This window comes from Urocampus carinirostris, chromosome 1 (assembly GCF_059441175.1).
Source record: "Urocampus carinirostris isolate Australia breed hairy pipefish chromosome 1, RoL_Ucar_1.0, whole genome shotgun sequence".
NCBI classification, from domain to species: domain Eukaryota; kingdom Metazoa; phylum Chordata; class Actinopteri; order Syngnathiformes; family Syngnathidae; genus Urocampus; species Urocampus carinirostris.
This window is the reverse complement of record NC_142349.1, coordinates 65,268,825-65,292,479: the sequence shown is the minus strand read 5'-3', so window position 1 is coordinate 65,292,479 and position 23,655 is coordinate 65,268,825. Positions and strand designations below refer to the sequence as shown.

Here is a 23,655-nt window from a genome sequence, read left to right as displayed (position 1 = left end):
TCCCACATTCCAAAAACATGCATGTCAGGTTAATTATCCCTAGGTGTGAATGAGCGAGTGAGTTGTCTGTCTCTGTGCGCCCTGCGACTGACTGGCAACCAGTTCAGGGTGTCCCCTGCCCACTACTTGAAGATAGCTGGGGATGGGCTCCAGCCCCCTCATAACCCTAGTGAGGATAAGCGGTGCAGATAATGGATGGATGATGTTGCCCTTCACTTTATTTTGCTTTATGCTGTTAATATTGGGAAGTGGCCACTGAGGTTATGTCACCATCTCAGTAGCAAAATGGTCGTAAAGGGACAGAAATAGCTGAACACAAAATTAATTATTATTTTGACCTGGTCATCCTAGAAGGGGGATTACCTCATGTGCAGTCCCTTCTCAAGGTTTCTTCATTTTACTCATGTTGAGTTTTTCCTTGCCCTCATGTAGGTTATTAGATCACGGGATGGTGTAACAATAGTCTTTGGTTTGCAATAATCTGTGGTCTTTGCAGCCCTTTGAGACTCTTTGTGATTAAGGGAATGACTTGACATTTTATATAAAAGAATCCATCTTAAGTCATTATTTGCCACTGAAATGATTGAAAATAATAAAATTAAGTGCAATTTCCCCAAAACTCAAATTATATTGTAACCTTTTCCTTCCTTAGAAAAAGTACACACTATGATACTATATTTTGTAATCTAAGTCAAGGCAAGTCATGTTTATTTGTATAGCCCTTAATCACAAAGAGTCTCAAAAGGCTGCACAGATCAAAGACTATTGCAAACTACAGACTATTATGACACCATCCCCTGATCTAAAACCTACATGAGGGCAAATAATACACATTCAAGAGAACGGTAATAAATAGAAAATTAGCTGAAAAACTGTGAGCCGCTGCGTCCCGATGCACCGCCATCATCATTAAAGTGTGCATTTTTCTGTTTTTGTCTTTTTTCTCTTTAATTCATCTCAATTATTGTCCCTTTTCTTTCTTTTTCTCCATTTTCCTTTTTTTGCTTTCCTTTCTCCTACTTTTATTTTTTTCCTGTTTTCCCTTTTTTGCCTATTCTTTTTACCTATATTTTTATTTCTGTCATGTCCAGCATGGTCGCCGTGGTGACCGGCTGGCCCCGCACCCCTGGCACCGGCTGTAGCAGATCGTCTAATTTGCGTGTGTGCTTCTTAAAGGCGGGTTTTGGGGATTGCCGGTTGCTGGTTCATTGCGTTTTCTGTTCTGCATTAATCTGTTCTGTTTGACTTGAGGAAACCTGTGTTTGCCCGTTCTGACTAAAAGCCTGTTTTGTGAGCATTCCTAGTCTGAGTTCCTGTTTGCCTGTAAGCCTGTTTTTGTTTTGTTTTGTCCCTGAGTGTTGGACAACTTTTATTTTGCTAAATAAAAGTAACTGGTCGTTACGCGATTGAGTTCATCCTTCCTGCCTCCTGCCTCCGATTTGGTCCGGTCCCGTGACAATTTCTTTAAACAAATCGTTTTCTCTTCTTTTTGTCTTTCTTTGAAAATGTCTGCGTAAAAATGTGAAGAAAATGGGAGCACTTTTTGTTCACTTTCAGTCTCTGTGGTTTGTTGTCTTTTCTGGACTCATTTTCGCTTGCACTACACAAGACAGCGACATCTAGTGGACACTGTCCCTTTAATAAAAGCGGAAAACCCCATTTGGCCCAAATTCACGCGGACTCTGGCTTCAGTGGCCCCCAACTCAAACTAGTTTGAGACCCCATTCGTGTAACAGTAAGACCCTTTGTACACTTACAGTCTAGATTGGTACAGGGGTCTCCAACGTGGTGCCCGCGGGCACCAGGTAAAATTTTTCTGGGTGAATTTTATGTAAAAAAATGATAGTGAATTTGGACAACCGATGCAATAGCAATAAAAAAATGCAATTAAAAATACTGTGAAAATATTGTTACAATTCCGTATTTTAAATTTGTTTCTCTGTCTTTTTATTGCAGAAAGAATTGAGTCTTCCACGCAGAGGCAATGTGTGAGTGTTACCAAGTCTTTTCCTTGCAAACCGGCTCTTCCAGGTTTCTTGTCACCTGTCGCTTTTATCGTTCCTTCGGTTATTTTATGGATGTGTATATACCTTGAGCCGGCCCGGCCTCCTGGGAGCCCACAATGAAAGCTCGTAGATCAGGAATGACTGAGCTTTCACCGCTCAGACCTGTTTTATGCTAACGTAAGCGACAAAGGGGAATTGTGTCTGTAAGTTCTAGTTTGAATCATTGTATTTTTGAAGAAAGATAGAAAGAAAAAAGAGAAAAAGAAAGGAAAAGAGAGAGAGAAAAGTAAGGAAACACAATAAAGACAGGAAAAAATAAAGAGAATCATAAAGCAAAAAAGGGAGAAAAGAAAGAAGAAAAAGAATGAAAGAAAGATAACAAGAAAGAAAGGAAAAATACAAAAGAGAAAGAGGAAAAATAGAGAAAGAAAGAGGACGAAAATGAAAGAAAGACAGAAATATCAAATGACAAAAAGAAAGAAAAAAGAAAGAAAGGAGGGAAGGAAGAAATAAAGAAAGAACCAAAAAGAAAGAAAGAAAAATCCGAAAGGAAAAAAGAACAAATAAGGGAAAGAAAGGAAGGATAAGACAAAGAAAGAAAGAATTTAAGAAAGAAAAGGACAAAGACGAAAGGGAAAAAGAAAGAATGAACAAGGGAAAGAAAGGAAGAACAAGAGAAAGAATGAATAAGGGAAAGAAAAGAAGAACAATAGGAATAAATAAATAAAGAAAGAAAGAAAGAAAGAAAGAAAAAAAGAAAGAAAGAAAGGAAGAAAGAAAAAAAGAAAAAGAAAGAAAGGTTTATCGAGATTTTAAAAGTTTTCAGTAGATTAGATAGGTAGGTAGGTCGGTCGGTCGTTCGGCTGATGGATAGATAGATAGATAGATAGATAGATAGATAGATAGATAGATAGATAGATAGATAGATAGATAGATAGATAGATAGATAGATAGATAGATAGATAGATAGATAGATAGATAGATAGATAGATAGATAGATAGATAGATAGATAGATAGATAGATAGATAGATAGATAGATAGATAGATAGATAGATAGATAGATGGATGGATGGATGGATGGATGGATGGATGGATGGATGGATGGATAGATAGATAGATGTAGCTTAAACTAATATAGTATCATTCTTGTAATGACTTAGAAATAAAAGAAAGAGAGACAATGGCTAGCTAACTATCCAGATGACCTTTTTTATGATGTTTATGTAGAATTTAGCTATAGCTGGCAAAATTGAATAGATTCCCTATTTTCTTTGAGGACACGTGAAGGCAACACAATTTCCTCCCTTCAGCGCAGATCTGTGCGCATGCGTGGTGCCTCGCTACCGCTGTGACTGGAAAGTTTTTTTTCTGGGCATGACTAGAAGCACTCTTTATGTCTTTTTGTCACGGTCTTTATGTCTTTTTTTGGTCACGGTTTATCACCTTACTCGATAATGGCGCTCGGTGGCGACGACAGATTATTCCTGAAGCGTAACGGGTGACAAAGGAGGTCGGGCATGGCAGTAGAAGCGGCTCGTCAGCTCCGGGATGACGCTCGGTTGTCGGGGCTCTCTTTTTGCCGAAGCTCAGCGAGCGAGTACCCACCAAGCGAGCTAAGCTAACCGGTTCCGATGAAGCTTCGCCGGGGGAGAGTCTCCGCTTTGAGTCCTTGACATCTCCCCGTGCTTGGAATACGTTTATCGGTCCCCAGACTCGCCACCATGGCGGACCAAAACCATTACTGGACGGTGCTACCGAGCTATAAAACAAGTTTCGTTACCGGGGCCATGATGAAAAGAACCAAAGGGTAAATGAATCATTTCTGTCCTGTTAACCATTCAACCGGGGCGTTGGTATCGCTAAATGTCTGACCTAGAAACGTGGATGTCTGCATTGCACCCATCTGTCGCATAAAACGCCACAAAGTACCACTTCAGATCGATATTTCGATGCGATGCTAGATTCCCTGTGGGAGATTCATTGAATTGCCGTAGATCTCCCCAACAGATAGGACATGCGTCCTGTTAAAATGAACTTGTAACCTCATCGAGTATAGATTATGGCTCTTTTATCTCCTGTGACCGACATAAAAGCTCTCAATCCCATTAGAACAGCATTCTATCTATCTATTTATCTACCTTGGTCATATCCCTCAAGAGGGGTGACCGACAGCAAGACACACACACACAATAACAAAGAAAATAAAAGGGAAAAATTAGCTAAAAACACACATAAATATATTTGGACCATGGCCAAACCAAATGCCCAAACATCCAAACACCTAAGTTGGTCATGCTTTCGACTGAGTGGAAGAAAGAGGAGATCGGAAGGATGATGACTAAAAGGAAGGTTGATGTGTTAGCCATGAGTGAAACAAAGATGAAAGGAAAAGGTGAATTACAGCTTGGTGGTATGTATGGTAGAAGGTCTGGAGATGCTAGAGAAGGAGTGGCTGTGCTTGTGAGTGAGAAAGCAAAGGAAAAACTGGTGGAGTGGAAAGAGATATCTTCCAGATTGATGTGGGTGAGGTTGAAGTGGGGTGTAGAAGTATGGATGTTTATAAGTGCATATGGACCTGGTTCAGAAAGAAGCGCTGAGGAGACAGGAGTTTTGGAAGGCTTTGTCCGAATGTGTGGCAAGTGCGAAAGAAGGGTGGAAAGTGGTAATACTAGGTGACCTGAATGCTAGAGTGGGTGATGGAACGGTGGAAAATGTGATTGGTAGATATGGAGTACCAGGAGGAGATGAGAGTGGGAAGAAATTGATTCAGTTTTGTGTGGAAAATGAGTTGGTGATTGGAAATACATTTTTTAAAAAGAGGGACGTGAATAGAATAGCAGAGCTCCATACATTCCGATCTGAAGTGCTGTTGCTGATAAGGCATGTTCATGAGGACTCCAAATCTCATTCCTTAGACACTGAAACAAATGAAACTAGGAGTGCCCTGCCTAGAAACAGGATACATCTGATTATTGCAGAGGATAAAGAATACAGTAGAGAGCAGAGGTCACCAACCTGGTGATCTCAGGCACTAGCCCCCTAATAACACCTGAGTAGCCTGCCGACCAGTTCTGAAAATAGTGATGGTTTATTGTGATTTTCAAGGAAGTTTGATGTCTAACTGCCATGAGAAATCATTGACAAGAAGAGAAATCATTCACGGAATATGTGTCTTTAAATACATGATCGATTGTTCCAAACTTTTTTATAACATAAGCCAATGTTTTTATTTGTTCTTGCCCAAAACACACCACAGGAAATGATGCCCCTACTACACTAGTGGTTAAGGGATCCAACCAAACCACCATATATTATGCAAGACAGATGTTTTAGTGGTACACTGAGCTTGTTTTAAACCCTACTTCTAATAATTACAACCCTGTAATAACATACTGATAACATTTTTAAAACATTATGCTATTATCTTGGGATCAAAAAGTCTCAGGTTCGATTTCCGGCTCTTCCGTGTCATATGTCGAAATGTCCTTGGGCAAGACACTGAATCCCTAATGCCCCCGATAGCAGCTAGTTGCCTTGCATGGCTGACGCTATCGGATAGTTAGTGTGTAAAAGGGAATAGTGTGAGGGGGGACTTCATTGACTTGAAAAGCGCTATACAAATGCCAATCATTAACAACAAAGTATCTCTCAACTTTAAAAAGGCCTTCATCAAGACCTTAAGGCAGGGGCAGGGAACCTATGGCTCGGGAGCCATATATGGCTCTTTTCATGAGTACATATGGCTCCAAAATAAAAAGCTATTCCACATCTCTCTGTGGCATTCCAAAGTCAATTGATTTCATCCCGATTTTGGTCCATATAAAGCCGAAGCAACTTAATGCAGAAGTTTGATAAGAAACAATTGACACTGATAAATAAAAAAAAAATATGACGATATGCTTATCGTTTGCAGTAAATTGTGACATTTTTACAAAAGAACTTTGCATGCACATTGTTTTGAAACCGTTATTAAGGACACATTTAATGGAAAAAATTGCCTCAACATTCTTAACTTAAGGTGGGAGACAAATTGTAAATGGCATATTTACATGGATTTGGGGCACAGGATTGGGCATTATTATCATTTCATACATTTAATTAAATCATCAAATGACACACAGTGAAATAAAATGTGCTGAAGAATTTGCTTGTCTAGAGAGCGTGTTTGGCAGTTTTTTTCAATTTTGTCTGAAAATATATGATGTGGCTCTCTCAATTTATTTTCAACACATTTTTTGCTTTTATGGCTCTTTGGGTCAAAGAGGTTCCAGACCCCTGCCTTAAGGGTTGTACAATTGGAGTCAAGTCATGTTTATTTGTATGACCCTTAATCACAAGAAGTCTCAAATGGCTGCACTAACCACGAAATATGACGGACTGCAAACTATCAGAACCGATACTAATCTTTGGTATTGGTATTTACCCGGTTTACAATGGTTGGTGATGCTGGTATTGTGTAGACACAGACAACACACTTGCTCATTCACACCTAATTGGACTGGCCAATCAACCTGACATGCATGTTTTTGGTAATGTGGGAGGAAACCGGAGTGCCTGGAGGAAACCCGCGCAAGCACGGGGAGAACATGCAAACTCTGCACAGAAAGGCTGGATGTAATCCCACGACCTTAGAACCATGCCGCCCTCCTCCAGATCCATTAGAGTTAATTTAACACATTAAACACATTTCTGTCATGACACAATATTGTCATTGACATGATCAGTCAGTGACCTTATACAAGGCAGATGTTTTAAAGGTTGACTGAGCTTAATTTAAACCATATTTATTATAATTACAACCTGGTAGTAGCATAATAACATAGTTACAACAGTAATAACCTAATACATGCTTGTTTTAGAAAGGCATATCAAACTGGAAACCCTATGCCAGGGGTCGGGAACCTTTTTGACTCAAAGAGCCATAAAAGCAAAATATATTAATTTTATTTTGGGAAAGAGACACACCATATATTATGAGACAAATTTAGTAAATTGCTAAACCCGCACCCCAGACAAGAGCTTAGTCTTCAGCACATTCATTTTTGATGATTTGATAAAAATTATAAAAGGGAATAATGCCAGAGCCCGTGTCCCAAAATAAACAAACATACCACTTTAAACTTGTCTCTCTCTTGCAATAACTCAAGATCGGTTAAACTCATTTCGACCCTTTTTTTCCATATATATTAGTTTCAAAACCAGATGCAAGCAGTTATTTTGTAAAAACGTCACAACATTCTGCAAACAGGGAGCCTGATGTGCTTACCTTTGGTGCAGACGGCGTAGGGCGAGAGATGGGAGGGGGTGCTTGCACTTTTTGCATAGCTCCACCCATCCCTCCCACTCACCCAATCAAATAACTTAATAATAAGTTCTCTTCCGGTGTTTTGGCGTATTTACAGTTTGTTCTGTGGATTCATCATAAGGTATTTGAACACTGAAGACAGATTATATAGTGAGATTTTATATAAAGGATTCTTTAGCGTTGTACAGGCAAAATTAGTTTTTTTTTGGGTTGGTTTTTTTTGGGTGTGACACCTTGACTGTAAATTGTAGTGAAAAACGTGCCCTTTATATTCTGCCAAGTACTGCTTTGTAATTCATTTTTGGCTTGGCTCTGCGTGTATCTGAACAGGATTAATGGCTCAAGTTTTGAACGAGATGGAGAAAATTTGCTTGCAATCAAATTTGTCTCTGAGCCATAGGTACTCATCGAAAGAGCCATATATGGCTCACGAGCCATAGGTTCCCGAGCCTTGCCCTATGCTCTAATCAGTAACAAAAAAGTAATACTAGGCTTCTAAAAGGTTTGTGACCCCTGGTCCAGCAATAGGAGAATATGAAAATATAAAACAGTTTGCATACTTTGCAATTTTAGACTAGGGTTTTAAATATTAGATACAAGAATAAGTTGGGGGTAATTAACAACGTAGACCCTTATTTCATGAATAACGAAACGTTGTCATTAGATGCCGGCATTTTAGCAGCATTTTCATACTCAGGCATAATACATGTCAGATGTAAACAGTAGCCAATATTTGTTAGTGACTAACAAAAACATGGAAGCAGGACACAAACTTATGAGAAAATATCTTTTGGCTAAAAGTTTGGCAGGGCTCTTGTTTTGATGACATTCTCAATCTAATTTCTCGTTGTCAAAGTGAAAAGTAAGCAGCCGCTTTTTGTCTCGAGTGAAAGCCAACTTTTCACGGCTTGATCTCACCCTAGGTGTGACGTTGCATAATATTTTCTGTTTCATTTTTATCTTTCAGCGGAAACTGAAAATGTCCTTTATTTCATTTTGGCAGAATTCTTATTGGTGTTTGAAATTAGGTGCATCCTTATAAAAAATGCCCATTTTCCTCAATACCAATTCTGCAGACTGCCGCCCATTCTTGGACCTGTATACCGTGTTTCACGTTTTCTGGGGCGCGGCTGCTGTGTATTGTAGAGTACTGTCTTGTGTTTGGCCTACAGAAAGTGGGTGTTGCTTTATCTCCGCAGCATCTCAGCGTTTATATTGGATGTATGGCTGGTTTACTTCAGGTCTGGGGTTACTAACGCTGTGCACTAGGTCGTCCCCTAAGACCACCTGATTAGCCGGGCGGATCTGTCCTGAAAATAGCTCACCAGTGATGGAACACTGTGATTTTGATGGTAATTTGTTCTCTAACTGGCATAAAATGATCAATATATTTAAATACATGATTGATTCTTTAAAAAATATTTCTTTAATAAGCCCAAAGTTCATATATATAAATCACTCAGTGCATTTATACAAAGCAGATGTTTCAGTGCTTGACGAAGCCTATTCTAACCCTACTTACAGTATAATAAAAGCAGCCTGGCAATAACATAGTAACAACTTAATAACATTATTTCAGAAAAGCAAACTGGTAGCCATTCGTAATAATCAGTCACCAAAAGTGTCTCTCAGCTTTAAAAATGTTGTTGGATCCATGCTCTAGGAGCAGGGAAAATTAATTTTGTATTCAACAATTGCACTGCAAAGCCAAAGTCAGTGATGAATCCCTGTCTTACATTTTCATTCTCATTTACTGTGGGAAATGTTTTCTAGAATCCAGAGGCTGATAAGTGTCTCTGGACAGATTGTGTTTGACCTTGAGTTCTGGTTCTTTGTGTTTCTTTAAATTGTTATGGATGTGCAATGTGTACCAAGCCCTGAAGGCAGTGTAGCTACTTCAACACGAGGAGCAAGCGACCTATATATTGTGAGTTATTACACTTGTGTAGTTGTGGATAGATGGTAGAAGGATCTGCGCCGCCACAGACAGCTAAATAAATTTTTAAAATAGAAATTCTTGCAGCTAACACAAAATTAATCATTTTAATTCGAGATAGTACAGTTGGATGCAATTTTTTATTTTACACTACAGAGCAGGGATGGACAAACTAAGGCCTGCGGGCAGTATACAGATCGCCTTTTTTTTAACCTTGCCCATTAAACAAAAACGTTTAAAAAAATACCATAAATAAAATGAATTGTTCTTTTGGTGCTTTTTTTTGTCCGTAACATCACTTTTTGGCTCCACCTTCAATAAAAATATATTTTTATATGTACTGCATTGTGGACATTGAAATAATGTAAATTTCACCTTCAATATACTTTTTTAAATTGTCAATTTTTCTATGTTTGCATTTTTTTAATCATGCATTTTGTTTTCAAATGTTATGCAAAAGAAAACACATTTAGATTTTGAGCATTTTTTTAAAATGTAAATGATCAATATTACTGCTTAATTATGACCATAGTATATTCGTTTGCTTTAATTCTGAGTGTTTGAAATACAATTGGATGCAATGGTTAACATTTCTGTCTGTATATTTAGTTATAAATACATATTAGTAAAATAGGATATCTTTTTTCCCCATGCATTGCCAAGGTTTTTGATCTAGATTCCATATCTTATATTTATTTTTAAAAATCATGTATTCATTTTATTTATCGACATATTTATCAGATGTCAGCCAACTTTTGAATTTTGAGCTTTTTAAATTATATTATCAGTGTTTTACAAATATAAAAGGGACATAAAATATTAGTCTGCTTTAATTCTCTTTGTTTGAAAAACCATTATTATATTATTATATTTTCTATTAATAAACAAATATAACATGAAGATAGAAATATCTATTTATATATTTTTATCCATTTAATTACATACATATCCATCCACATAGAAAATAAAAACAGGACGAAAACAATGACTCAACAACAAAAATAATGTTAACATGTTCGAAAAGGGGTAGTAAGAAGCGGACGCTTATTTTCCCTACGCCTTCATCTTCCTTAATAATTACATTTCAGATAGCTCCTCTTTTGTGTCTAAATACAACAAAACCTCACGGATATACATATTACATAGGTCGGATATCAATAATAACAAAAACAATAGTCACGTGTTATGTACTAATCTTCGTAGTACCCATCTATTAACGTTATAATAAATATCATTGAGACACCAATGATGATAACAACTATAGCAATAATAACAGTTATGATATAATAATCATAACAATAACAAAAAGCTTAACTATAGTTACAAACCATCCATTTGCTACGCAATATTTCCAATCTAGTATCACTCATACCCCATTTTCTTCATTTCTTTATCCTACCAGTAATGTTCTTTAAATTTGAACATGTGAAAATTTGGAAATTGTTTGATCTCCTCTTGTAAATTCTTCCAAAGTTTAACTCCACACACAGACACACACATACCTTTCCTGGTGGTTCTCATCAGTGAGATTTTGAATTTACTACAGCCCCTTAAGTTATAACTTCCCTCTTTCTGAGTGAATCATTTTTGTATGTTTTCTGGCACTATGTTTTTGTCGACCTTAAATAGCAGTTTTGAAGTGAAAAAAAATTACTAAATCATCCAATTTTAATAATCTGGACTATCTATCCATCATATGCACTGCTTATCCTCAGTAGGGTCGCTGGTGTGCTGGAGCCCATCCCAGTCATCTTCGGGCAGTGGGCGGGGGACACCCTGAACTGGTTGCCAGCCAGTCGCAGGGCACACCGAGACAGACAACTTGCTCGCTCATTCACACTTAGGGACCGGCCAAATAACCTGACATGCATGATTTGGGAATGTGGGAGGAAACCGGAGTGCCCGGAGAAAACCCTTACAGGCACAGGGAGAACATGCAAACTCCACACGGGGAGGAGTTGAACCCTGAATCTAACCCTGAATCTTTCACGCTAACCACCCAGCCGCCGTGCTGCCCATTCACATACACATATTAGAAAAATAGTGAAACTTTTTTCTCATGTATTGCCAAGGTATTGGACTGAGACTCAAATATTTTTTTTTACTCCTGGAATACCTCTAAACCATTTTTTTTTTAACTCAATGCAGCCCACAACTCAGAAAAGTTTGCCCACTCCGGCTATAGAGCTCAAACAGCATCGTAAAACACGTTTCACCTTCACACTCGAATGCTTTATAGTGTTTAACTAAGCCAAAACAATTTAAAACCCCTTTGAGTACATTGATTTTAGCTATGTGGACAAATGTTCTGTTCTGCACTGGTGATGGAACTGCAATGGTATGGAAGGAGTCCAGTTATGTCATAGCAGTCAATGGGTGCATCTGGCCTCTTCTTTTAACTGTCAGACAAGGCTTTTTTGTAGGATTCGGCGCTCCCCAGCCAGTCATGGGAACACATCCGACCGTGTCATCAAATTGAATCAGTAGGCGTGTGACATTGTCTGGTTTTAATTATTCGTTCGTGTTCTCAAGATGTCTTTCATTTGCGATACCTAATAGTCTGATTTGGAATGAATGGGGTGAGTGTTCCAAATCTGCAAAGATCTGGTTTGCAGAATCATCAAATAATAAGATAGCGAGGATGCACCATAATAATTACGGCCTAATGGAAAAAAAAAAAAGAGTAGATAATTAGCTACTCAAATCCCTGCTGTAGTATATCATCAGTCGACACTACTTGTTCGAAAGTTTTTATGTTCCTTATTAGAATATATTTTATTTTTTTAGAGAAATAGTGACACAATCTGGTCATGTTCCCTCTCTAGCTCCCCATAATGTGAGTGAGGCACTGGAGAGCTTTTCCATAATCAGTTGCATGGGACAGGATGTGTACAGGCTGTAGTAATTATTCAGGCTTCTGAACTTTAGCAAGTATATTGAGTTTTGTTTCACTTGTTTAAAATGTATTTGTTCCCAATCTGTTGTACTCCTATGTGTGTTTTTGCAGGAGTGCCAATTTAATTACGATTGATAGTTGTCAGGACCAGAACGGAAACAGGATCCACTCGCGTAACGTTTCTCACGTTTTATTAGAAAAAAGAGAAAGGGTTGCGATCACTATACGGAGATTGCTGGACGCGGGAAGCAGGTCGCTCCGAACGCAGAAGCGGATCTTCCGAAGCGAGAGATGGCGATGTCAGGGGCGGAAAACTGGTCGGTAGCCGGGACTGGAGAGCAAGATGTGGTCGGGGTCACAAACGAGTCGTAAGCCGGGACAGGAGAGCAGACGTGGTCGAGATAAAAAAACGGATCGTTATTCGGGACAGGTCAGCAGAAGTGGTCGAGATCAAAACAGGTCGTAGCGGGAGACAAACAGGAGCAAAAAAAAACGGGGCAGGCGTGAGTCAGGGTCGAAAAAGGGCTTGCCGTGTAAAAACAGAGATTCGCTGACAGACCGACAACCGGGGAATGACAGGACAGGGTTGAAATAGTGGGGAAGCCAATCTGTCAACAAGCTGCAGCTGGCGCCACAAGGGCGGGGCCAATTTGGCGCCGTGGCAACCGTGACAATAGTATTATTATTGATATAATCATATTTGGCATTTCGATTCCATGTAAACCAAATTACATATTTACTTTTTCCATATTTTGCTTAAAATATTCCCGTTCCCACAAAAATATTTTACATAGGTGATGTTATATTTTTGTTGTTGTTGTTGTGCTCTGTGCAGCCCTTTGAGACTTTTTACGATGAAGGGCTATACAAATGAATATGACTTGACTTGATAGCTGACACGTTTATGGTTTACTGGACACTAAAAATAAGGAGAGAAGACATCAGTAAATTTTACACTTGGTAGGGGAACAGGAGAGCACCCGAATTTCAGAAATGAAATCCTAACTTGTTCTAAAAGGCCCTCCCCTGAGCGTGCTTGTTTTATCAAATCTAGCTTTCACTCTTTGGCTAATCAACCTTTTGCTAGCTAACTTTCAACAGATTAACAAACCTTTAATAACTAAATACGATCTTTTTCAACACAATGTTCTCAATAAACACTATCGGTTATTTGCCATAACAGAGTAGAACCTTAAGAGTGACTTATACAAGTATAACACATTTAAAATAAGATTGAAAAACTAAAAGTAAGCAGGGTAAAAGTTGAAGCTTACCACTTTTTCTACATTTGAACTCCCGCCAAAGTCAAATGATGTAATTTCCTGTAAATGGCTTTTATAGAATTCTAGTCTTTTGGGGAGCAATTGAGCACATTCTAACAGGGTGGAAAATGACTACTGAGACGTGTAGAATTTTATAACAAAATAGCAAGTTTAAAATTCTTAAATCTAAGCTTATAACTCACTTCTACTCTATAGCATATGAATAACCTATACTTTTCGTGGACAATATCTCTGTATTATTTGTGATTGCAACATCCTTTGCTGTCTGGTAATCCTGGAAGGGGGATGCCACGTGTGCGGTCCCTTCTCAAAGGTTCTTCATTTTCCTCATCTTGAGGTTTTTGAGTTTTTCCTTGCCCTCATGTTGGTTCCAGATCAGGGGATGGTGTAATAATAGTCTGAAAAAATAGTCTGTGTAATAACCTGTGAAGCCCTTTGAGACTCTGTGATTAAGGGCTATACAAATAAAAATGACTTGACTTGACTTAACATTTAGTTGTATAATGAAATGAGGTGTAGTGTAGTTTATCAAATTATTAGAGGAAAAAAATGTTATAATTTTATGGCCTACACCTCTTAAGGAAGTTGATTACATTGCACTCTGGACACGTTGAAATTGAGCACGTCTGTTTTTAAAAAGTTACCAAAATCACAAAATAACATCTGAAATGCATTTTATTTTGGATAAATGATTCCAAACACTTAAAGTGAATAAGTAAAGTGCTTTTAATAAACATTTTGTTAAGAGAAATATGCGGACATAAAATGTTGCTCCAAACAGAGAATCACCCGAAAATAATTGGATCTTACGTGTGTTGTCTTTTTTTCACAAACTATAACATGCAGAAAAAGGTTACTGTTCAACTATATAAGTCTCTGGGAAATGATTTTATCGGTTATTGATGTGTATAAGAAAATAACTGTTTTCATGCATCCCCAGTATATAGCTCAACTTTTTCACCGTTGAATTGGTTGCACCCTTTTTCACAGTGCCCGTAACAACAAGAGAAGGAGTTTGGCAGTCGGCACCCCTTCGCCCACGCTCTCACGGCCGCTTTCACCTCTCCCCCTTGCTACAGGTACTTGTGTGTTGTTGTGTTTCAGCTGAAGTGTTTGTGTGATTGTTGCTTGGTTGTCTCACTTAATGAACTGTGTGCAAAATGGTAAATGACATGCAACTGCCCCGTTCTGAAAGTCTCAATACGTTTACAGATGGTGCATATGAATATCTATCTTCATTAGAGAAATATTAAAACAAACAACACCACATAAGAGGCACATTCAAGTCTCTGATTTTCGCGCCCTGTGTGTGATGCTTTACGCTCAATACTGATTTTTAGGTGAAATCCGATGTTTTTGTGAGATCGTTCATATTTCCAATTAAATGCAACTTGTATGCGATCTCCTGTGACTTTTGAGCATCTCCTGCTTGAACGCCACCATATCCCACTTGCGTAAAAGAGGACAATGCATTGTTCGCGGAAGTACTTATGGATGCTAACACTGCAGCGTGTCTAGCAATTTGATTTTTTTGTGCTACCGGGGTCTGAACAGTTTTTTTTGTACTATTATTACTGGTACTTTTATTTGAAAAGTTATGTAAGTCACTCCTCAAACGTGTTACGATCATAACTCCTCATACATAAATGGGAAACTCTTCAATTGTTCTCGAGTAGTAGAACCCTGGGATGCATTCTTAAACCCTAGGAGCCCGGGTAAAAACATTCAACAAGTTTTATATAGATATCAAACATTAATAACATAAAAGTATATAGGAAGTATGTATGTGTAATATATATGTATATAATTAAATAACAATATAAATAAACATACCAGCAAAGGACTAATGGCATTTTATGTACCTCTTACGTGATATGACTTGAGCTGATACAGTAGAGTTGCTGGGTGAATGCGTAGGGGAGAACATGGCAGACTAATATTAAAACTTGCAAGCCTTGTCATGCTGTTAGAAGACGTTGTTGCTTTAATTTCCCCCTTATTCTTAATAATTGTCTCGATCGTCACTTGGTTACAGCCGTTTTCCTTAGAAATGTTAACAACGCATGTGCCTTCTTTGTATTTCTTGATAATCATGAAAACAAAGATTGTGATTATCATGTTATGGAATCACTGAAAGTCTTGGGCGTCTGGACCCATAGCTAATAAATGCAGTACAAAAATACAGTATTGTATTGCACTAACTTGTAAAATCTTTACAAGCATAGGAGATTCTGAACTGAATGAACAAAGGAAAAGGCATTGTGGGAGGTTGTTCCGTGAAAAACATACTGGCATTTTAATGATGGCGTGACACAAAGTAATAGCAGATCATCGTTTTATAGGACATCAAATAATAGCTGACAGGCATCTTGGAGACTATAAATCACGTAATTTGCACAGTCATACGCACAAACATCAACAAGATTGAATATTTTTTTATGGGGGGTGGGGACCGAAAAAAATCTCTTGTTGATGTTGTATGGTGGGTAAAATGCCATAACGAGAGGCCCAAAAAACGTATTCCTCATAGTAACGTGATAACAATAAATAACAGGTGAAAACAGTTCGGGTCACTGTAGTAACCTAGAGGTTTCTGTACTTGAGTATTTCAGGAAATGGTTTCAAAAGGATTTGAATCATCGTAATGAGCCATTACCAACACAACAGGATGCTACTGAATAGCGGTGAACTTTCCCAAGAATAGTCAGCGTAAAGAAGGCAACTCAACAGCACAGCAGTGACTCATCCAGGAGGTCACAAAAGAACACTGGACAATGTAGAAGGAACTTCTGGTCTTCTTGACTCAGTCAAGTTTAGTGTTCATGGCTGGACCAAAAATGGCAGTGGTCCAAGGAAAGAACAAATGCAGACCAATAAGATCAAGCCTATCTTTTGTACGACAGTTCTAGTGATTAACTAAAACCTTCGGACGAATCTTCTATGCATTGCAAAAACATTTTTCTTGGCGGCTGTGTATCATCAAAGCACTGAATTTAATTCAAACATGATAACAATTTGAACATGGTGGTTTGATTATCTGAGCTTCTTTGTTACTTTATGACATGGATGCGATGATGTCTGCCTTTTTTAGGATTCTCAAAGACAATGTTTGTTTGTCTATTTGTGACCACAACGTGTTCTGGGAACGTTCAGGTTTTGCTAAATTGAATTAAAGCAACTCTGCAACGAAGAGTGTACCAAAATATATCCACTGAGTTGAAGAAAACGTCATTTCAGTTACTGGTTAGAGTGGTTAAACCAGTTACAAGATTTTTTCACACTTGAATCCTTCATTTAAAAAAATGTACAGTCGTGTATTTTTTATAATTACCTCAAAAATATGATTGATGATGGGAAACCATTAAGTGTGACCATAAAATAAGGGGGTAAAAAATGTACACCACTGTTGCATTGCTTGTTTTGATGTGGATTGTCACAAGATTGTAAGTATTTCCCCTCTAGAGTTATTTTATTTATTTCATTTCAGTGGTTGGTAACGTGATTTGATTTAGTTATATTAAGGGAATAAAAGAAATCCTTATGCCAAGATAGCAAAAGTGATATTTTTGGTCTTCGACCATAGTCACGATGTCCAATAATCAGACACGATGTCAAAAATACCTTCTGTCTCTGACATGTTTTTATCCTTTTGAATATTCATATTGTTTCCCATGAAAATGATTTTTCAGTTATGTGTTAAATATAATTTACTATTGTTTATTTTTTTTTTTAAAGCTGGCAGCAGTCCTTCAGAAAGCCCCCGAAATGTATCTGCCAGCAACTCTGCCAACTTCCAGTTTGCACGCAGGTAAGAGACAATTTCTAAAACACAAACTTGAATATCATCACATGTAAGCATGCACTCCTTATCTCCTAATTACTGACGTATGTTCAGATGATTATTAGCATAAGCATGATTACTAGGCAGTGCACCGAATTTTCGACACTGAAGATATTTTCAACAAATATGACCCAAAGTGCATTTTCGGTTTTGACCAAAAGAAAAAATAAAAGTGACAAAAGGTTGCTAACAAAACGATGTGATCAAGTCTTAAGTGAAGCGAGCCATGTGAAGCTGGATCTCACTTTGGGGGAGTTTATGTACAACTTGGATGCTTGTTTTTCAATTTGTTCACACTTATGAAGGACATGCTGTCAAAACGGAAGGTCCCACTAAGACATTTTCTCAAACATTAGTGTGTCCTTTTACTTCCTTATTTTTGTTCGCCACTAGCCAAACCTTAGCTAATGTTTGGATTGTAACAATACCGAGTTAACACTACAGAAGAGCCATTTTAATTCGTTAACACGTATTTTGTAAGTGACATTTAGTCTGTCCATCCACAAAAGTCCATTGGCTTTTGCTGAGCTATGTCCGGGGAGAGTTTAATTTATTATTATTATAATTTTAATTTCGCAGATATGAGAATGTGATTCGTTTGTTGCACCAAATCGTGCCAACCCACAGCCTCAATTCCCCTGTTACTCCCATTTTCTTGTCACTATTTACTCTGCTGTCATTTACAAATTAAAATGCCCCAAATATATGTACTTGAAAAAGGGAGAGTGAGATTGCTACACACTATTTATTTGTGAGCAGGGTTGGGTAGGGTTACTTTAACTTGATTACTTTCAATTACTTTTGGATTACTCCAATACCAAATATGCTAATAAAAGACAAAAGAAACTAAATATGAATAAAATTATGACTCACAACACGTGGTAAGCTTTCTCTCCTGGCTTTGATCTCTGATCTCCGGCAAAACTAACATAAAATGCAACAGAAACAAAATGAAAATAAATCCAACATCATTTTTGCCGTTCCATGTGTTCCGTTACTCCCCAAGCCTGCACAAAATTTAGTAATTTTATTCATATTTAGTTTCTTTTGTCTTTTATTAGCATATTTGGTATTGGAGTAATCCAAAAGTAATTGAAAGTAATCACGTTAAAGTAACCCTACCAACCCTGTTTGTTAGTATAAACAGCCACTTCATCCAAAATACCATTGACTTCTTTGTGTTATTTGCATTTTAGGTCCCTTGACAATTTAACTTCTTTATCACTTTTTAAGCACTCAAATACATTTTTTATTGTCAAATGAGAGTTTAATTGACCTTTTTAGCAATTCTGTACAAAATAAGAATAATTTATTTATTTTACTAATTTGTCAGTGTTTTATTCCGGTTTTCGGCCAAGCGTTTCCCATTTTCAGTTTTTGGTTACAGCCCCAAATTGTCATGTGCATCCCTAATAATTACCTACCTACATAAGTCCAAATTACTGACTGAAGACTATCTAAATGTAGGCTTGTTGCAATTTCCTTCTGGTGTCTGTACCAGAAAATTAATGGCAGGAGTCAGGACTATGGAAATCTATCATACAGACACCACTGTTATTTTTTTCCTTTCAGGCATGCTTTGACAAAAACACCACCTGTTTTTTTTATACTAAGAAAACTTAACAGGGTAATAATGGCGTGCCCTGACCTATCCATTATGTCTTGGTAATGGAAAAAAGAAACCCACAGAGAAAGCTGAAAAGCCTGGGGCTGGTCACGGGTCCTGAGTATAGCCGCAAGCCGGCGCTGCTGTAATTATGGGTGAAATTGCAGATTTTGTCTTCTTAAAACTTTGCTCTCAAATGCAGAAGACATATTTTGGGACACTCTTCAGTCTGGCCCCTTCTAAAAGCTCAGGGTAGACACAAAAACTATGTATATAATGCGTGTAGCGTCTTGCTATCTATTAGGGTTGTCAGAGCCGCAGTGCAAATCTCCTTTAATGGTATGCATTTGGGGTCTGGCTTCTAATTATGAGCACACTAGGTGTTACACTGGGGTTCAGCACATGCCCGCGAATGGATTATGCTACTTAACCAGTCTGTATGACTCATCGACATTATGAATTCACAGGATGCCATCATGAAGGTTCAAGTGTGCAGAGCAGTTGACAACAGCGATTCGCTGTTATCACTGAGGACATTTCATGATGATATTAATTTGATTTATCGTTAGTTATACAGTAAACCCTCGTTTACCGTGGGTTTTACGTTCCTAAAAGGATCTGTCATAGGTGAAACCTGTGAAGTAGAAACAAATATTATACAATTAAATACTCTTTTACACCTGAAACCAAACAAAAAAGCCTTTTTATAGGCCCAAGCATTTGTTAAACAAATAAAAGTACGTGTGGACATTTTTCCCCCCCAAATGTAAAATTTAATTATCAACGTGAACCGAAGGAGAGACTTCTTAGCCAATCAGAATGCAGATCACAATGCACCGTGAAAAGTCAACTGTATTATAGCGAGGGTTTACTGTATATATTATTATTATTTCCAAATAATTCTAGAAAGATCTTCATACCAATGAAGGCCAAAGTTTAACAGTAAAAATGTATTATTTTTAATATTATATTTTATTATGATTAAAATAATCCTAACTAGAAATATTGTGGCTGCCCTAGGGGTATTCTCCCGCCCTTGCTCAATTGATACCACAGACCCACTTAATAACCGGGTGAAAGTTGGAAACTTAAAAAAGTAAACTAAAGAAAATAGGACAAATTTAAAAAAGTTTTTGATTACGAAAAATTACGATTTGGAAAAATAAGAGGTAGTGACCGTAAGAAAATATTCTACTTGCTGACGCCATTTTCTGGCTGAAATCATCATTGCTGCCTCCGTCTAGCTGCTTGTATGGCGCATGCACATACGTGTTTCTCTTATATGGGCTCAACTAAACTCTTCTTTTTGTTTTTGGGGGTTTGTGTTGGCATTTTGACTGTATTTGAAAATTCCGTTTCTTACTTTCACCATTTTCATCCTTAAATAAAAGAAAACCTCAAGCACGAGCATGAAATCACTCTCCTGCCCCCGCGCCTCTTTTCTTATAGCCTAATGATGAAAGTGAGACAATAGCAGATAAGCGTGGTGAACATAAATTTGTAAAGGCTTTTTGAACTCAGTTGGGCATTGTTAACACACTCCTAGTAGAGAAAATGTTTCATTGTAAACATCTCAAAGAAACCCATCTTTAAATATATATATGAATTACAAAGCAAGAGTGAATTACTTATTCCAAATGATTACCAAAGTAAATTAAAAAATATGTTCCAATGGAAAAAAAAAATCATTTCACACCATCTTATTTTGGACATAGTACTACGTTTTTCCGAATTCAAGATTGGCATATGAAGTTTCAATATTATTATAGTATTTGTTTGAGTTATATCTAATGGACTGTTTGAAGAACAAAATAAAAATATACTTTTCTATTATCTATACCTGACGGTATAAGAAGATTTGGCTTTTTAACACGCTGTCAAGTTGTCAAACTGGTTAGCGTTCCATGCTAAGATACATTAGCCAAGTACAAAACAACACTTAAGTATCCTGCGGACCGATTCCACAAATAGTTCAACAGTGATGGGTCATTGTGATTTTCTCGGAAATTTGATATCTAACTGGAATGGGAAATGGTATACATGAGCATTCTTCAAGTACACAATCAATTCTTCCGAAACTCTTTTTGAAATCAGATTGTTTTAAATATGTAAATAATTCTAATCCTGCTTCCAATCATTACAACCTGGTAATAGCACAATTCACAGATCCCTTTACCCCCTGGGTTGTAGGGGCACCAGTTCTTGTGGTGTGTCTTGGGCAACTACAGCTTGGCTGCGCCCATCCCTTTCCAGGCTGGTTTTTTTTTTTGGGTCGGGGTTAGATTTGATGATAAGTTGTTTAAAAAAATCCATTTAAAAAAAGGATCCTAAAGTGGTACCCTTTCTTGCTAATTAGTAAGAAAGAAATGGCCCTCCGCTTCAAAAACATTCATCCATGCGTTAGATGCAGGAGATGAGTTTTGTATTCATAAATTGCGCTACAATGGCAAACTGTGATTATTTCCTCACGTTTTCATATTTTCCTGTGGGAAACGTGTCTCAGAAATGCATAGAAAACAAATATCCCTTTGTTCTTCTCAGTAACAAAAAAGTAGCTCTCAGCTTCAAAAAGATAGCCACAAGGTAGCAATATAACATGAGCTGAACAACAGTAGCGTTATAGTCCAGAATGCTGCAATAAGGCATATGCTGCACACGTGAAGCTAGTAGTAAAACACTTAATCCTCAGGTCACGGTCTCACAGCATAGTTCCTTGGTAGGATCTGGCGCGCCTCCACCCACCAGAACATTTTGGACAGTACCCAGTGTGGGATCATTTTCATTTTCGATTATTTGGTTTCCACCATCGATAACATCACATTTTGCAGTTCCCTCCTGCTTTCTGTAGTTTTTTTTTTTATTGTTTTTTGTTTCAGATCATTTATTTTTGTTTTTGACAATTTGTTTCTTACTTCATTGTGGAAATTGTTCCTAAATGCCATGCTTTGTTGTGTTCTCAAGGTCAAGAAACTGCTTGAATTTTGGATGAAATTCTTGAAAATGTTTGAAATAATTTCCATTGCCATGTTTCCTGGCAGTCTGGCTCTATAGACCACACTTTGTAATGGAGAAAACCAAAAATAGTGCGTAATGGTGGCTCCAGTCCTCATTGTTGAATTGTCCTGTGAAGCGTTACTGCCCTATAATGTCACATCCAAAGGAACGTTTTTTTTTCCTGAAGTGGCTCTTTCAGCTCAGCTCACTAAAAAGAGCCGGGTTTTTTTCTTCAAACGGCTCCTCAGATTTTTTTGTTAATATATTATCAATAATAATAACTGTATGCACCATATTATTTAGTAATTAAGCGTTTCACATGTTTTGCAGGGGATCCCTAAAAAACACATTAAAATGCAAGTTGAAATATACACAGATCTACAAAAAAATCTTATACAAAACAATTTTAAATTTTTACACACTGAACAGATTTAGTCGAACAACACAAATCTGTGAAAATGCAAACTGATCAAATATAAATTAATATTATTAGCTCTTTAGAGCTATAAATACATGATAAAATAAACAAAAAAAAATCTATTTTAACCAATACAGACATAGATCTTCTGAAAAAACTCGCAAAAATTATCAATTAGAATAAGTAAAACAAAAAACAAAAGATCAGCAGTCTCTAAGATTGAAATCTTGAATGAACTCTGCTTCAGACCAATTCATATCATCAAAATTAGTCCAAATTTTGTACATTTTTTGCTTTTTATACACACAGTACATTCTTTCTTTGTTTGTTTTCTGTATTGAAGTCAAGTCAAGTCAAGTCATTTTTATTTGTATAGCCCTTATCACAAAGAGTCTCAAAGGGCTTCACAGGTTATTACACAGACTATGTTACACAGACTATTTTTCAGACTTATTATTATTATTATTATTATTACTATTAAGTAAATTATTACCCAACCTATAAAGCCCTTTTTGTGTTAGTAAACAAGTGTGACATAGCCAAGCTGCGCGTGCATAGTTGAGACAAAATGGCAGAATTTATGTCAGTTTATAGCTGCCAATTGACACAAAAAGATCGTAGGTCATAGATGGGAATAGCACAAAGTATGTGCTAGCAGCAAGATAGCGACTTTATTTTACTCATCAAAGCCAACCAAAAACGTTCTTTTGATCGGTGCTGGATTTCTTCCTTTGAAGGTACTGGAAAAGTTTAAAAATTGTCTTTGAAAGCGCTTGAAAAGTGTTTGAATTTGGCCGTGAAATAAGTGCAGGAACTCTGACTAACAGTTCCTGTTGTCACCACATATTTAGTAAAATGTCCCTTCAAGCTTGTCCTTAGAAGAAGGCTTCGACCATTTGTGTCATCATGAATCGAATCAGTAAAAGAAAGTGGGTCATGTCCTCAGAGAACAATGTTGTACGAACTAGGAAGGAAGCATCATGAGTGTGTTACTTGGCACTCAATAGTTTTGATGGTTTTGTGAGTGGGTTTGATCTTTGTGTGGAAAGTTGATGTCATGGCTGCACTGTAATACAGAAAAGTCTGGCAGGTTTTCAGTGAGAAAGTGGGACAGGGACACTCAAGTGTGACGGACGGACTTGTTCTGTCATTCTCATTAAGCAGTGTTTATTTTCTTTCTTGTCTTTCACTATCTGCCTCTCCACATCTCCCGGTTCCCTTTGTGCCTTCTCGCCCCGCCTCCGTGAAGCCATCTCGCTCGTACTGAGAGGTAAGAAACTGAGAATTTCTATCCCGTAAAAACTGAACTCGAATAATAATAAGTAGAGTGCAATGTTCAAATTGTCTTTTCTATTATTACGACAAATTA

General features: G+C 37.4%; 1 protein-coding gene across 2 annotated transcripts in view; it reads left to right on the top strand.

Annotated features, from left to right (window-relative positions):
- mast3a (microtubule associated serine/threonine kinase 3a) overlaps positions 1–23,655 on the top strand; it is a 66,588-nt gene that overhangs the window by 5,646 nt on the left and 37,287 nt on the right. The window contains exons 2-5 of one of the 2 annotated variants that reach the window (XM_088348760.1): positions 1,957–1,988; positions 14,418–14,506; positions 17,163–17,235; positions 23,536–23,556. In XM_088348760.1, the coding sequence (XP_088204886.1) occupies positions 1,957–1,988; positions 14,418–14,506; positions 17,163–17,235; positions 23,536–23,556 (215 nt within the window). Of the gene's footprint in view, positions 1–1,956; positions 1,989–3,097; positions 3,815–14,417; positions 14,507–17,162; positions 17,236–23,535; positions 23,557–23,655 lie in introns of those variants that run through there. The other variant, XM_088348759.1, reaches the window with a different exon arrangement.